At 44.8% G+C, this 16305-nt stretch overlaps 1 protein-coding gene across 1 annotated transcript; it reads left to right on the top strand.

The window, feature by feature from the left end:
* Positions 1-801: 801 nt before the first annotated feature.
* LOC131687180 (uncharacterized) lies at positions 802-6158 on the top strand. Its single transcript, XM_058971233.1, has 2 exons — positions 802-2150; positions 2261-6158. Exons 1-2 carry the CDS (start codon positions 802-804, stop codon positions 6156-6158), a joined length of 5247 nt encoding a protein of 1748 aa, XP_058827216.1.
* The last annotated feature ends 10147 nt before the right edge of the window (positions 6159-16305 follow it).

The raw sequence follows: 16305 nt of genomic DNA, 5'->3' as shown, positions 1-16305 counted from the left end.
CAAATCGGTGAGCTAAAAAAACCACAACGTAGGACACTTAGCGCGATCATAATTGGTGCCGTGACCAGGATCGCCATTAGCAAACGATCGATTCCGCCATCGCCGATTCGTTTGAACAGCAACTTTGTCTCGCCGGACATTCTTGAAGTCGCCATTGTAGACGCCGTCTATTTTCCCGCTTGGATATCTGAGAGTCGCCATCGCTATCTTCAAGCACCTGTTGGAATATATTTATACAAGGCCTGATACCTTCAGGCAGAAGGTTAGTCTCTGTCCAACGGAAATTTTGTGCTTTCTGGTGCGCTCTAGATATTTGTTTCTTCTGTTTCATTGAGGCTTCATCAAATTCTTGGAATTCTTTCGACGGTCGACGACGAGGACAGTTTTTCGGATCCGGTAGTTTGCGAGGCAGTGCACATACTGGCTCTACGATCCACTCGAGGGATACTTACGTGACCGCCCATCTCTATGGCCCCTGCGCCGTGTATTGAATAGACTCGAGGATCACCTACGGTACTCGGCCATCTAGCGCCATTTTCTTCGATACGACTTGCAGCCATTGTAGCGTGTATCTGCGAACAATATAGCTTCCTGATTCGGATCAAGATTTTGGAATTCTTGATCGAGTTCCAGCCTGTTCCTGTTTGGATATAAAATTCAAGGCATTGATTGCTTTGGAGAAGGTGAGTACCTTTCCAATCTGCAATAGTTTATCCTCCGGGTCTACCGTGGTCCTTTTTTCTGCAGATCGACGCATTTTCGAACCACAACCGTTCTTTCGATCGCTTATTGCTGGTCAAGATGGCTGACAACCAGCGAATCAATCAGCTGACTGCAAGGAGAGCTACGATGATTGGCGCTCTGGGTCGGGCTGAGGCATTTCTGGTGGACTACAACGCTCAGCGGGACGAACCTCAGGTACTATTGAGGCTTGAGCATTTAAACAGCATTTGGGCTGCTCTGGAGGAAATTCAAACCGAGCTGGAAACTGAAGCGACAGATCAAGAAGGTAGGGCACAACATGATGCAGTCCGTGCTGATTTCGAACCCCGGCTTTTTACAATAAAGGCTTCATTAATTACTAAACTGCCTGCACTTCCTGGTAACGCTAGTAACCCCCGACCCCCGCATGCTACTTCCGCTCTCTCTGGCATTAAACTGCCTACTATTTCGCTTCCTGAGTTCGATGGCGACTATATGCAATGGCTGACCTTTCATGATACGTTCTTGGCTTTAATCCACAACAACGCTGATGTTCCACCTATTCAGAAGTTCCATTACTTGAGAGCAGCCGTCAAGGGGGAGGCTGCTCAATTGATCGAATCCATCGCAATTTGCTCCGCTAATTATATTCTTGCTTGGGAAGCTCTCGTGGGACGGTATTCCAACGAATATCTACTGAAGAAGCGACACCTTCAGGCACTCTTCGACATTCCACGCATGAAGAAGGAGACTGCAGCAACGCTTCACGGATTGGTAGATGAGTTCGAGAGACACACGAAGATTCTTCACCAGTTGGGAGAACCGACGGATGCCTGGAGCACCATCCTTGAGCATTTATTGTGCACGCGACTACACGATGACTCTCTGAAGGCCTGGGAGGACCACGCATCCACAACGCAGCACTCGAATTTTGCTTGCTTGATCGATTTTCTCCAGCGTAGAACCCGCGTGTTGGAATCGATCTCCGTTAATCACCATCAATCTACAAGTGCGACTAATGACGGTGCGTCCACCAGTCAGTTCCGGAGGCATTCCCAGTTTCGTTTGTCGTCCTGCGCATCCACCGCTAGCCCGTCGTTCAAGTGCCCCACGTGCAGCCAATCGCATTCTCTGGCAAGGTGTGGCAAGTTTAATAGTATGTCTGTGAATGATCGGCAGCAATTTGTAAATCTGAAGCGATTGTGCCACAATTGCCTGAGAGGAGATCACATGGTACGTCAATGCCCCTGTGATATGAATTGCAGAAAATGTAACCAGCGCCACCATACTCTTCTGCATACGGGCCAAACCGCCGGCCCAAAGAAGTTCAGCAACGACGCGACTTCTCGTTCAATTAATTCCATCGAGCCTGCTGTCAAGGCTACTTCGTCGTCTACTAACGTAATCTCCGAGCAACCATTGTTGCTGCTGCTGAAGATGTTTCGATTGTTAGTGCTTCCCTTCAGCAACCTCGTGAAAACGTTTTCTTATTGACCGTCATCGTCAACGTCGTCGATGCTTATGGGCAGCATCACCCTGCACGCGCTTTACTGGACAGCGCATCGCAGCCAAATCTGATCACCAACCGCATGGCTCGTATTCTCCGCTTAAAGAAGCATCCCGTCAACGTTACTGTCCAAGGGGCCGGACAAGTATCGAAAGTCATTAGCGAATCTGTCTACGCCCAAGTCAGCTCAAGGAAGGAACCTTTCTCTTGTGGTGTTAGCTTCCTCGTAATGGATAAAGTGACGGCCAATCTTCCATCGCATAATGTCTCCATAGCCGAATGGAGAATCCCAAAGGATCTCTTTCTCGCGGATCCAACATTCCACAAGAGCCAGCCGATCGATATGGTGCTCGGAGCTAAGCATTTTTACTCCTTCTTCCCGAATGCCGCACGCATACAATTGCATGGCAATCTCCCACTCCTAGTTGACAGCGTTTTTGGGTGGATCGTTGCGGGTTCGGCTGATTCAATTCTTCCAACACAGAGAGTATCTTCCAGTCCCAGCAGTATCGTAACTGTATCGATGGTTTCCTTGGAAGAAAGTCTGGAGCGTTTTTGGAAAATGGAAGAACTGACAACCAAGGACAACTACTCCATCGAAGAGAGGCGTTGTGAAACCCTCTACCAAGCGACGGTCGCCAGAAACCCCGATGGACGATACATGGTTCGCCTTCCTCGAAAACCTGACTTTGACGATATGCTGGGCGAGTCTAAGGCAAGCGCATTGCGACGATTCGAATATTTGGAGCGACGCTTGGAACGAAACTCCGACCTAAAACTAGAGTACCACCGTTTCATGCAAGAATACCTCGACCTTGGCCATATGCAGCTGACCAAAACAACTGGCGCCGAAAGCTCCAAATCTTTTTACTTACCGCACCATCCTGTCATCAAAGAAGCGAGTTCCACGACGAAAGTTCGTGTTGTGTTCGATGGTTCGGCAAAAACATCTACCGGTTTCTCCCTCAACGATGCCCTCTGTGTTGGTCCAGTAGTTCAAGACGAGCTACTTACCACAATGCTACGGTTTCGCACGTACCCAATTGCTTTAGTCGGTGACATAGCGAAAATGTATCGACAAGTCCTCATGCACCCAGATGATGTTCCACTGCAGCGAATTTTCTGGCGATTTTCCCCCGACCAACCAGTGCAAGCCTTCGACTTACTTACCGTTACTTACGGGTTAGCTCCGTCATCATTTTTGGCAACTCGTACACTGCTACAGCTAGCTGACGATGAAGGTCAGTCCTATCCCCTCGGCAGCAGGGCTCTCCGGAAAGGCTTTTACGTCGACGATTTCATCAGTGGGGAGCAATCGATCGAAAAAGCCATCCGCCTACGCAAAGAAATCAGCGAATTACTTGGGAAGGGAGGATTTGTTCTTCGCAAGTGGACTTCCAATCGACTCGAAGTCCTACACGGATTAAACGCCGACCAAATCGGCACTCAATCCCCTCTGGAGTTCACCCCCCACGAAACGGTGAAAGCTCTGGGAATAATTTGGGAACCAGAAGGAGATTTTCTTCGATTCGATTCGCAAGTGCAACATGACGGCAAACCGCCCACCAAACGATCAATTTTATCGTCTATTGCCAAGCTATTTGACCCCATCGGCCTGATTGCGCCCGTTGTTGTGCGGGCCAAAATCATTATGCAGCAGTTGTGGCTACTACCAATTGAGTGGGATGATCCAGTTCCCAAAAATATTCGTGTCAACTGGGAAAAGTATCACAACGAATTGCCGAAAATTACCGCGCACAGAGTAAGTCGCTACGCATTTCTACCCTGTTCCACCATGCAATTGCATACCTTCGCCGACGCGTCCGAACTAGCCTACGGCGCGTGCACCTACGCCCGTTGCCAAGACGAACAAGGAAACATAAAAATCGAACTTCTTGCCGCCAAGTCCCGTGTTGCTCCGCTAAAACGACTGACTATCGCACGTCTGGAACTCTGCGCTGCAGTTTTGGCCGCTCATCTCCACGATCGAGTCAAACGAGCTCTCGATATTGACGTTTCTGCTTCCATTTTCTGGTCGGATTCTGCTATCGTTCTCCAATGGCTCCAATCATCTCCAAACACATGGCAAACCTTTGTGGGAAATAGAGTTTCGGAAGTGCAGCACTTCACTCGTGGCTGTCAGTGGAAGCACGTTGCTGGTATCGAGAATCCCGCCGATTTGGTGTCCCGGGGTATGTCGGTCGACGAGTTCCTGGCTAGCACGTTATGGAAGGAAGGACCGCATTGGCTTCTTCTGCCGGATCGAGAATGGACCAGCTCTAACCCGCCAAGTGTGGCCGAGGAAATGCTAGAAGTTCGACACATCGTAGCTACCGTACAGTCAGTTCCATCAGTCAATGCATTGTTTCTCCGTTGGTCGTCATACACCCGCCTACTACACGTTACAGGCTACTGCCTTCGCTTTCTGTTGAACGCCCACGCCAAGGCCAGAACTCAGCCTCCCCCCAACGCAGAACCTGTTGCGAAATCACTGTCTGTGGAAATACTTACCAAAGCCAAACTTACCCTGATTCGCCTTGCTCAACAAGATGCATTTAGTCCTGAAATAAAAGAGTTGGAAAGGGGGAAACCTATATCAAAACGCTCACATGTACGCCAAATGAGTCCGTTTCTAGACCAGGAGAAAGTGATGAGGGTCGGAGGCCGTCTTAAACTAGCACAGTTACCCTACCAAATGAAACATCCCGCCCTACTACCCAGCTTTCATCCCCTATCACGTTTAATTGCCATGAACTATCATGAAAAAATGCTTCACGCCGGTGGGCGACTGCTATTATCAGCCATGCGCGAAGAGTTTTGGCCACTGCACGGTCGTCGCCTAGCACGTAGCACTGTGCGTAAATGTTTCCGCTGCGCTCGCCTTAATCCAGTGCCTGCTCATCAACACATCGGGCAGCTACCCGTTCACCGAATTATTCCCAGCCGTCCATTCAGTATCGTTGGAGTCGATTACGCTGGCCCGCTGTACCTTAAGCCGATCCACAAACGCGCAGCATCTGCAAAGGCGTACATCTGTTTGTTCGTCTGTTTCGCCACCAAAGCGGTCCACATTGAGCTCGTCAGCGATCTGTCCACTCAGGCTTTCCTATGTGCGCTTCGTCGTTTTATCGCCAGACGTGGTCGCCCAGCACACATCCACTCAGACAATGGCAAAAACTTTGAAGGAGCTAAAAATGAATTACCGGAATTATTTGCCATGCTTCAAAACTCGGAAGTAAACGAACAGATCGCATCTACCTGTGCTGACGAAGGAATCACTTGGCACTTAGTTCCGCCAAAAGCGCCCCATTTCGGCGGGCTATGGGAAGCTGCCGTTAAAGTAGCTAAAAAGCATCTCCACCGCCAGCTCGGTCCGTCTCGACTGTCATTTGAGGATGTCAGCACTGTGCTCACTCAGATCGAAGCACTGATGAACTCCCGGCCGCTGCTTCCTATGTCGGACGATCCCGATGAATTAGCTGCACTAACACCTGCGCATTTTCTGATCGGAACCAGTATGCTAGCCTTGCCCGACCCAGACCATCGGAACATCCCTGTCAACCGACTGGATCACTACCAGAAGCTGCAACTGCACGTCCAAAAATTTTGGTGTCATTGGCGCACCGAATACCTCCAGGAGCTTCAGAAAGACACCGTGATGTACCAACGAAACGATAGTTTGCTTCCCGGTCGAATGGTTATTGTCGTCGATGAAATGCAGCAGCCAATACGTTGGCCGCTCGCCCGAATCCTGACCACTTCACCCGGCCCGGATGGAATGACACGTGTTGTAACGCTGCGTACTGCTCGGGGAATTATCACCCGCCCAATCACCAAAATTTGCCTGCTGTCTGATCCTGCTACTACTGCCAACGACGAAGAAGATGATCCGCTGGCCACCAACCAACATCCGGCCCAACGATCCGAGGTTCCTGAAAATGAAAATTGAAAAAAAAGAAATTGAATTTTGTATACTCACCTAGTTGATAAGTTGAAATTTTTTCTTGTGAATTTTGTTTATTTTGAAATGACATTTCAAGGGGGTGGCAATGTTTAGATTAACCGTACAAATTTAGCGATGTTACTAAAGGGAGCTGATAACGGTGTAGGTTTTACTTTGTAACCCCACTCGTATACGTTAGCCGTGTAGCATTGGCATTTTGCTTCCTATGCATTTCGTCACCTATACATAGATAGTAACAGCTGTAATAGGGAAAAATAAATTCAGTTGATTCCGACCGTCGAACTGTGAACACTACCTGCAAAATAAAAGAAAAGTGGTTAATAAAATTAGTACTTACCGTGTAGTTTTTCGTGGTTCCTGCCCTTCTTCAAAGTGCTGCTTGCTGTTCCATCTGCTGCGGTGTTCAGCTGCTGCTTGCTGCGTTGCTGTCCAAATCGGTGAGCTAAAAAAACCACAACGTAGGACACTTAGCGCGATCAAAGTACAATCATTACGTTTATTTACAGTATTATCATTTCATCGCGAAACGTCTATCGTTTGAATGTGGATCTACAAGGAATGCAGTAGTCGCCGAAAAAGGATTCTTGGTTCCGTGTATTCCGATCAATGATCGAATCGTGTACACAACGTAGGGCCTAGCCACCAGACGAAATGTTGTTTTTCTCAATAATCCATCTACAAACCGGTACCAATAACCGCGCTTTTCAGCTTCATCAAGTTGTTCATTTGTGTTTCTAACATCACGCATTTTCGTAAAAATTTGGGCGATTCGACTTCCAGAAAGTCCCTGCAAGACTTTTGCGCCTACAATTTTGTGCACTCTCTGCCCACCATGGAGTAGAAGACCGTCCAAATATATTCGTTTCGTCGGTCCTTTAATCGAATGTAGAACATCAAGCCTGTCTAAACGTTGTAAAGTTCCACTGGAAGAATTTCTGGTTTTGATTCGATTGTTTCGGATATAGTGGACGCATAGTGAGCGTTGAAGTCTTCTAGAACCAGCTGAGGTGCGATGTATATGGAAACAATATTAAAAAGTTTTTGCCTTTGATTCGGGCTTGAAAAGCGACAACTTTAGTGCCTGGTACCGAACAATGGCTAATCCGATTGAAATAATAGCACGTTTTGATCCCCAGAACGCTCCTACATAGTGTATTCTCTGCCCTGGCGAATTATGTTAAAATTGTGGAAGATCTACGTCGGAAGTTTACTAGGTTTTACATAATGCAAATGCATTGTGTAAAACCTAGGAAAATAATAGAACTGACGCACTTACGTCGGTTTTGTAACAGCATCAAGGGACATTCTCATGCCTTTACGAGGTAGCTTAGGAGAGGAAATTTTTCTCCTGAATATTTATAGGCACATTACAAAATGTTCCCACAGTGGGATTGTCAGAATCTTGCCGTGGCCGGTGGTGTAGGTCTTTTTAGCTTTTCCTCTCAGAGCGTTCCTCAAAAGAATGCTTTAGTTTTTCCCCGTACAATTTATATGTGGGATATGTCGACAGTTAATAAGGAATCTCTTCACAGATGCAAAAAATTTCATAATTCTCTCAGCATTTTCCACACCGTGCCTTGTTTTACAATGGGTAACGTTTTGGCCCCATTGTTTTCAAGGACGCGCGGCACAAAAAGGCAAACAGGTAGACCAGCTCCGTTAAAAAAAAAACAAAGTTTGGAAGATCTGGCGAAACACTGAACGCAATTGCTTGCATACTGACTGACTAAAGCGTCTGGAAGGAGACAACTCCATACTTCGTAATTAAAGCCCCTCTCGGAGACTACACCATTAATCTCTACTTCTCGGGCCAGCACGTAGACAAAATACGTCTTCGAACACGCTCGAGTGTTTTTAGTTAAATCACGTGATATATCGATGATGCCAAATGGGTTCTTGTTACCGACAGAATAGTCGCCGCGCCTCATTGGGCAACATTGAGTAAAAAACCTACCATCATTTACTGACACAGTCTAGACGACATCCTGCTAAAGTGAGTACGAGAACAAATGTCAAATAACGACAGCTTGAATGGAAAATAATATCCGATAAACAGTAGTGTGCTTTATATCACGATATATCTCTAAACTTAGGATTATGTGTGCCTAAATATGTGCCTAAATCTACAAATTATGTTCGATACATTGCGTTGCGAACACAAGTTTTATTTAAAGGGTATAAAATGTAGGTAAAATCATGGTATATATCTTCTGGAATCATTGCTAATTAAATTAATGAATGCAGGAATTTTGTATCCCTTTCCCAACAACTGTAACACGAATAAAGGAATGGATAACGGAATCAGAACACTGCCTTTGAATAATGAACGCAACAATATACAAAATTCATTTTGGCTAGTAAGTAAAAAGCAAACACGCCGTTTCGCCAGAACATCTGCTGTGAATGAGATTCATAATTCTCATTGTTTCGTCCGGGTCTACCAGCATGTCCCTGAACAAACGACATTAACATCAGAACATGTAGACAGTGACACTAAACTCATCGCAATGTCTGAGCCTGCTCTAAACCGATCGACGAATGCATCAGAACCATTGGACGTTACCGTATACCCACACACCTTTAGATGTCATCGGATGCAAGAAGGCGTAGATAGTCGCAGCCACACAAGCGTCGAACGGCCAAGAGTGGTAAACAATTTACGTTATTGGGCTCAATGCCAGGCTGTAGGAGGACGGTGTCATCTAAAGAGTTTTCGAAGCTGTGCGAGTCGTCGGATACAAAGTGAAGTCGTAGATTGCCACCACCACAAAAGCGTCGAACGGCCAAGAGTGGTGGGAAAATTTTGTCTTTGGACTCAATACCAGCCCGCAGGAGCACTGTGTCCTCTAAAGAGTTTGCGAAGCTGTGCGAGTCTTCTGATGAAACGTGAAGGCGTGGATTGTCGGCACCATAAACGCGTCGAATGGTCAAGAGTGATGCACAATTTTCGTCGTCGGGATCAATGCCAGCCCGCAGGAGTACGGTGTCGTCTAGGGAGTTTGCGAAGATGTGTTAGTCATCTGATGAACGGAGAAGGCGTAGATTGTCGCCACCACACAAGCGTCGAACGGCCAAGATTGGTGGGCAATGTTCATCGTCGGGCTCTACGCCAAACCACAGATGTACGATGTCGTCTAGAGTATTTGCGAAGCTGTGTAAGTCATCGGATGAATGGAGAAGGCGCATATTGTCGTCACCACACGAGCGTCGAACGGCCAAGAGTAGTGAACAATTTTCGTCGTCGAGATCAATGCCAAACCACAGATGTACGATGTCTAAAGAGTTTTCGAAGCTGGGTGAATCTTCAGATAGAGGGTGAACGCGTAGATAGTTACAACCATACAAGCGCCGAACGGCCAAGAGTGGTGAACAATTTTTGTCGTCGCGATCAATACCAAACCGCAGTTGTACGATGTCGTCTAGAGAATTTGCGAAGCTGTGTTTGTCATCGGATGAATGGTGAAGGTGTAGATTGTCGCCACCGCACAAGTTTCGAACGGCCAAGTCTGGTGCGCGATTCTCGTCGTCAGGCTCAATGCGAAACTGCAGTTGAACGATGTCGTCTAGAGAGTTTGCGAAGCTGTGCGAATCATCGGAAGCAGGGTGAAGGCATAAATAGTTGCAACCATACATGCGTCAAACGGCCAAGAGTGGTTAACAATTTTCGTCGTCGGGTTCAATGCCAGGCCGCAGAAGTACGATGTTGTCAAAAAAGTTTGCGAAGCTGTGTGAGTCATCGGAAGAAAAGGGAAGGCGTGTATTGTCGCCATCATAAAAGCGTCGAATGGCCAAGAGGGATGAACAATTTTCGTCTTCGGACTCAACACCAGCCCGCAGGAGTACTATGTCCTCTAAAGAGTTTTCGAAGCTGTGCATGTCACCAGATGAAGAGTGAAGGCGTGGATTATCGCCACCACACAAGCGTCGAACGGCCAAGAGTGGTAAACAATTTTCGTCGTCAGGTTCAATGCCAGCATGCAGGAGTACGGTGTCGTCTAAAGAGTTTTCGAAGCTGTGTGAATCATCAGATAGTGGGTGAAGGCGTAGATAGTTACAACCACTCAAGCGTCGAACGGCCAAGAGTGTTGAACAATTTTCGTCGTCGGGATCAACACCAGTCCGCAGCAGTACGGTGTCGTCGAAAGAGTTTTAGAAGCTGTGTTTGTCATCGCCAGAAGGGTGAAGGCGTGGATTGTCGCCACCATACAAGCGCCGAACGGCCAAGAGTGGTAAACAATTTTCGTCGTCGGGTTCAATGCCAGCCCGCAGGAGTACGATGTCGTCGAAAGAGTTTTCGAAGCTGTGCGTGTCATCGGATACAAAGTGAAGTCGTAGATTGCCACCACCATACAAGCGTCGAATGGCCAAGAGTGGTGGGCAATTTTCGTCTTCGGACTCAATATCAGTCCGCAGGAGTACTGTGTCCTCTAAAGAGTTTTCGAAGCTTAGCATGTCGCCAGATGAAGAGTAAAGGCGTGGATTGTCGCCACCACACAAGCGTCGAACGGCCAAGAGTGGTAAACATTTTTCGTCGTGGGGATCAATACCAGTCCGCAGCAGTGCAGTGTCGTCGAAAGAGTTTTCGAAGCTGTGTTTGTCATCGCCAGAAGGGTGAAGGCGTGGATTGTCGCCACCATACAAGCGCCGAACGGCCAAGAGTGGTAAACAATTTTCGTCGTCGAGTTCAATGCCAGCCCGCAGGAGTACGATGCCGTCGAAAGAGTTTTCGAAGCTGTGCGTGTCATCGGATACAAAGTGAAGTCGTAGATTGCCACCACCATACAAGCGTCGAATGGCCAAGAGTGGTGGGCAATTTTCGTCTTCGGACTCAATATCAGTCCGCAGGAGTACTGTGTCCTCTAAAGAGTTTTCGAAGCTTAGCATGTCGCCAGATGAAGAGTAAAGGCGTGGATTGTCGCCACCACACAAGCGTCGAACGGCCAAGAGTGGTAAACATTTTTCGTCGTGGGGATCAATACCAGTCCGCAGCAGTACAGTGTCGTCGAAAGAGTTTTCGAAGCTGTATTTGTCATCGGGTGAAGGGTGAAGGCGTAGATTGTCGCCACCATATAAGTGTCGAACGGCCATGTCTGGAGCGCAATTCTCGTCGTCGGGCTCAATGCCAAACCGCAGTTGTACGATGTCGTCTAGGGAGTTTGCGAAGCTGTGTTTATCATCGGATAAATGGTGAAGGCGTAGGTTGTCGCCACCATACAAGTGTCGAACGGCCAAGTCTGGTGCGCAATTCTCGTACTCGGGCTCAATACCAAACCGCAGTTGTACGATGTCGTCTAGGGAGTTTGCGAAGCTGTGCGAGTCATCAGAAGAAGGGTGAAGGCGTAGACAGTTGCAACCACACAGGTGTCGAACGGCCAAGAGTGGTGAACAATTTTCGTCGTCGGGCTCAATGCCATACCATAGATGTACGATGTCGTCGAAAGAGTTTGCGAAGCCATTTAGGGATCCTAATTAGGGCCACTCTTCGGAGCTTGTCACTTTGTCAGTTTCACAAGGAAACTTCAAACCTTCAAGTGTCTAGTAAAACTTAATATAGCTATCCAGCATAGACTGGTCGAGGATAAAACAGGTCTGTGGATCAATAGTCGAGAGATTTCGAATATTCGGCGCGATCAACAAGTAAGCCAGCGCAAGCAGCAGGCGTACTGGGGGGGAGTGTTACCGACAGAATAGTCGCCGCGCCTCATTGGGCAACATTGAGTAAAAAACCTACCATCATTTACTGACACAGTCTAGACGACATCCTGCTAAAGTGAGTACGAGAACAAATGTCAAATAACGACAGCTTGAATGGAAAATAATATCCGATAAACAGTAGTGTGCTTTATATCACGATATATCTCTAAACTTAGGATTATGTGTGCCTAAATATGTGCCTAAATCTACAAATTATGTTCGATACATTGCGTTGCGAACACAAGTTTTATTTAAAGGGTATAAAATGTAGGTAAAATCATGGTATATATCTTCTGGAATCATTGCTAATTAAATTAATGAATGCAGGAATTTTGTATCCCTTTCCCAACAACTGTAACACGAATAAAGGAATGGATAACGGAATCAGAACACTGCCTTTGAATAATGAACGCAACAGTTCTTTTTGGTCCGGAAGTAGACTATCCAGGGGCCTGTTTATTAAATGGGTACGGTTTGTATTGAAAGGGATTTTTTGCCGCCAAAGCCCATTAAGCCTGGAAGGATAGTCGACGGAGCTACCTTCCCATTAGTCCATACTCATATGAGTAAAAGAGTCTGAATAATTTGCCACTGCGACAATAAAAACTCATATTTTCACACGAAAAGTTATTGGCACTCACATAACTTCTCCGGATAAATACGACGCATTAATCCGCGGGAGAATGAGCGAATGAGTTTATCGCGGTATACTTTTTGCGACTCATCTTACCTCGGAAAAGTTGGACATCGGATAAGCTTCTTCTCGTGTGACTGAGTGAGAATTGCAATGCCTGGTCCACATTATCATGCGAACATCAGTACTGACCAAAGAAAATTCTATCGCAGGGAATGGAAATTTAAAAGAAAGGAGTAATTGGGACTTATTTGTACAAATGCTCCATGAAGTATCAATAATCAACAAACACGTATTCGCTGCGCCGTCGGTCATACAGATTGTTAACAACAGCCTTAGCCTGATCCAGTTGCTGCTGGTCGTAACAACACGAATACACGAATTAGCTCAGTGTACCGATGGCGGAGTGGTTAACGCACCGAACTGGAGACTATTGGGAGATCACAGGTATTCCTGCTTGAGGACATATCTTTTCTCAGTGTGTTCAATAAAAGGTAAATCGTCACCGGTTTCGGTCATTCTTTTTTGTCTATTTTCCGAGCTTGCCGTTTTTCTGTTCGTTGTCGGTCTACGATTATGTGTACCTACGAACTGCGTTGTGATATCTCCATTAGACAATTCTATGAGTACACCAATGGACACACAGCAAATATATGAAAATTAACTTAAGCGCATTTCATAATACACCCAGGTTTTTTTACGCGGGGGATACGCACCGCGCAAAAAAACCGCGTAAAAAACCAAGTTAATTGGAAAATCCGCGTAAAAAAACTCTCAGCAAGACTTAGAATATTTTTGGAAGTTTTTTTTTGCGCGGTACGTATCCCCCGTATCCATATTGATTGAGTTATAGCGAATTTCGCTAAACCGGAAGTCGCCATCTTTGATTTCAATATGGCGTCAAAGATCAATTTCTGGCACCTACTCTTCAAGACCATTCCAAAAATACCCATATTGATTGGGTTATAGCGAATTTCGCTAAACCGGAAGTCGCCATCTTTGATTTTAATATGGCGTCAAAAATTAATTTCTAGCACCTACTCTTCAAGACCATTCCAAAAATACCCATATTGATTGGGTTATAGCGAATTTCGCTAAACCGGAAGTCGCCATCTTTGATTTTAATATGGCGTCAAAAATTAATTTCTGGCACCTACTCTTCAAGACCATTCCGAAAATACCCATATTGATTGGGTTAGCGAATTTCACTACACTGGAAATCGCCATCTTTGATTTCAAAATGGCGTCAAAAATCAATTTCTGGCGCATACTCTTCAAGACCATTCCGAAAATACCCATATTGATTGGGTTATAGCGAATTTCACTAAGCCGGAAGTCGCCATCTTTGATTTCAAAATGGCGTCAAAAATAAATTTCTGGCACCTACTCTTCAAGACCATTCCGAAAATACCCATATGGTTGAGGTGCGGGCCATAAGGAATCTTCCAGACCCGTCTCTTCCATCTTTCCTAAAATCTTGCATTCAAAAGGACTATCTTGCAAATCTTGCATTCAAAAGGACTATTTTTTGCAAAAACCGTGTGAATGGCGAAATCCGCGCAAAATAAAAACTGCCAAAATTCTTCTAAGTTCTTTGCATTTAAAAGGAAATTTTTTTCAGAAAAAAGTCTAAGTCTTTTGCATTCAAATGGACTTAGAATGTTTTTGCAAAAACCGCGTTAATTGGAAAATCCGCGTAAAAAACAGCGTTAATTGGAAAATCCGCGTAAGAAAAACCGCGTTAATTGGAAAATCCGCGTAAAAAACCTCGTAAAAAACCTTGCAAAAAACCGCGTGAAAAAAACCTGGGTGTATCGCAGAAAAACTATTCGTGTAATTATGTTTCACGAATAAATTTACGTTATATATCATGCACATAAAATGAACCCTGAAAATCATGCAAATCTGTATGTTTCTATGAAAATTTACATTATTCTGCTTGAGACTTTCAGCCACAATATCATATTTTTAACCGTTTTGATACGAAACGATGTTGAGCAGAGAGAAAAATCTAACTGCGTTATTATAACGGTTATACACATGCATGCACGAGTCGCAGCTCAATGCGCTTGGATCGTTCACGCTCAAGCGAAACTTATGTGCACACAGAAAAATTGATTGTACATTTAACAAAATATTAGGTCACATCCAACAAACATGTTTGTTATCTGAGGGCTAACAAACATTTTTGTTGATTTCAACTCGGAATGTTTGTTGATTCTACAATCGTGATAGTTATTACCGTGATTTAACATATTTGTTACCTCAACATTCATTTTGGTTGGATCAACAACATTGTTTGTTGAATCAACTATCAGTTTTGTTGAACTGACAGTACAATAAATATTCAGTTTTTTCTTTCAAATAAAAAGTTATTAAAAAAATGAACAGGTATAATTTATTAATAACTAATTGATATGATATAAGTACCTCAATTTGACCCTAATTATCCATCACGGGGATGAATTCGGCGCGCTCCGCTTAGAACGGATTTGTGGTTATTTGCTGAAAATAAAGAGATGTCATTTATGGTTTCAAAATAATTTTCAGAACTATATACACTGATGAATGCTCCAACTATCCGCAAGCCCACAATAAATTCTTAATCTATTTTAGCCGCATGAAAAATCAAAACTCTTTTACACTGTGAATTACTTTTACACGTTTAAGAAAATTTACACACTATCAACAAAATAATTTGTTGAATCCAACAACACCATGGACGATCCAATCAAACATTAATAACACAAATATGATTGTTGGTTCAACAAACTACAAGAGTAGAATTCAACAACTATTTTGTTAATTCATCCTAGCAAAATTTTTGTGCGTGTACGCTACTGCAAAGTCACGTTGTTATATGTCGCTTTAGCTCAGTCGGTAAGAGGGTTTCTTTAGTGAGTCAATGATGGTCAGTTCAAGTCTTGGTATTATTTAACGGAATTTTTTTTATTTTTGATGTCGGTATGGTCACTAACTTATACATAAGTTTGGTTATAGTACGATTTGTGGTCAATGTAAAATTAATCACACGCATAATTTTACACTATTTCTCGCATTCCCTTTATGTGCAGTATAATTAGCATTATTTTACATGAATTTTTTATCTGTATACAGCAGGTGAATAGAACACTCACACACAGCACTAAAACTGCATTCAGTGCCATCCTGATCATTAGAAAAAAATCTCCTTACGAAAATCAGTCGATTGCGATACGAGTGCCCTCTCAAAGAAATCCGACAACTTTAACAAATTGGAACAAGCGCATCGTTCATTGTTTCAGCAATATCGGCACATCGAAAATCGGTCGATTCCACGGCAAACGGGTCAAACGATGGTCGCCTGCATTATCTCAACAAAGTGCAACTACAATTGATGAATTTCAATTTCCCCAGCTCCTGCAGGATTTGCCCAGATTTGTTTGGTCATCAGAATAACTAACGAAGGGCACACCGGGCGCTGACAGTACTTCGCTTCCGTTGTAAATAACTGCTGTGCTACGTAGTGGCCCTGGGGGCTTTCTTTAGATGCACTCACTGAGAACGATAATGATGACGATGAAGGTCCACCACGACAATCAGTGGGAAAGTTTTTGCACTTGAAATGAAGAGGGAACAAAACAACGGATGTGATTTGTGTTGAGGAATAGAGAATCTCAACAAGCGATTTTTTTGTTGTTTTCAATCAACATTGCTTCAATTAAGTTGGCAAAGACGAGTTTGTATTATTTTTCAATAAGTGTAGCGATATATTTAATTATTGGATTATAACAATCAAATCAAATTGTGACCAGAAGTTGCAAT

This window comes from Topomyia yanbarensis, chromosome 3 (genome assembly GCF_030247195.1).
Source record: "Topomyia yanbarensis strain Yona2022 chromosome 3, ASM3024719v1, whole genome shotgun sequence".
NCBI lineage: Eukaryota > Metazoa > Arthropoda > Insecta > Diptera > Culicidae > Topomyia > Topomyia yanbarensis.
The sequence above is the reverse complement of the archived record's forward strand: the minus strand, read 5'-3'. Positions and strand labels throughout refer to the sequence as shown.

What these genes read in the sequence shown, in the direction of transcription:
- LOC131687180 (XM_058971233.1), top strand. Translation starts at nt 802, where the DNA reads ATGGCTGACAACCAGCGAATCAATCAGCTGACTGCAAGGAGAGCTACG. An exon ending in CTGCTGAAGATGTTTCGATT is followed by an intron (nt 2,151 to 2,260) that starts GTTAGTGCTTCC and finishes TTTACTGGACAG; the next exon opens with CGCATCGCAGCCAAATCTGA.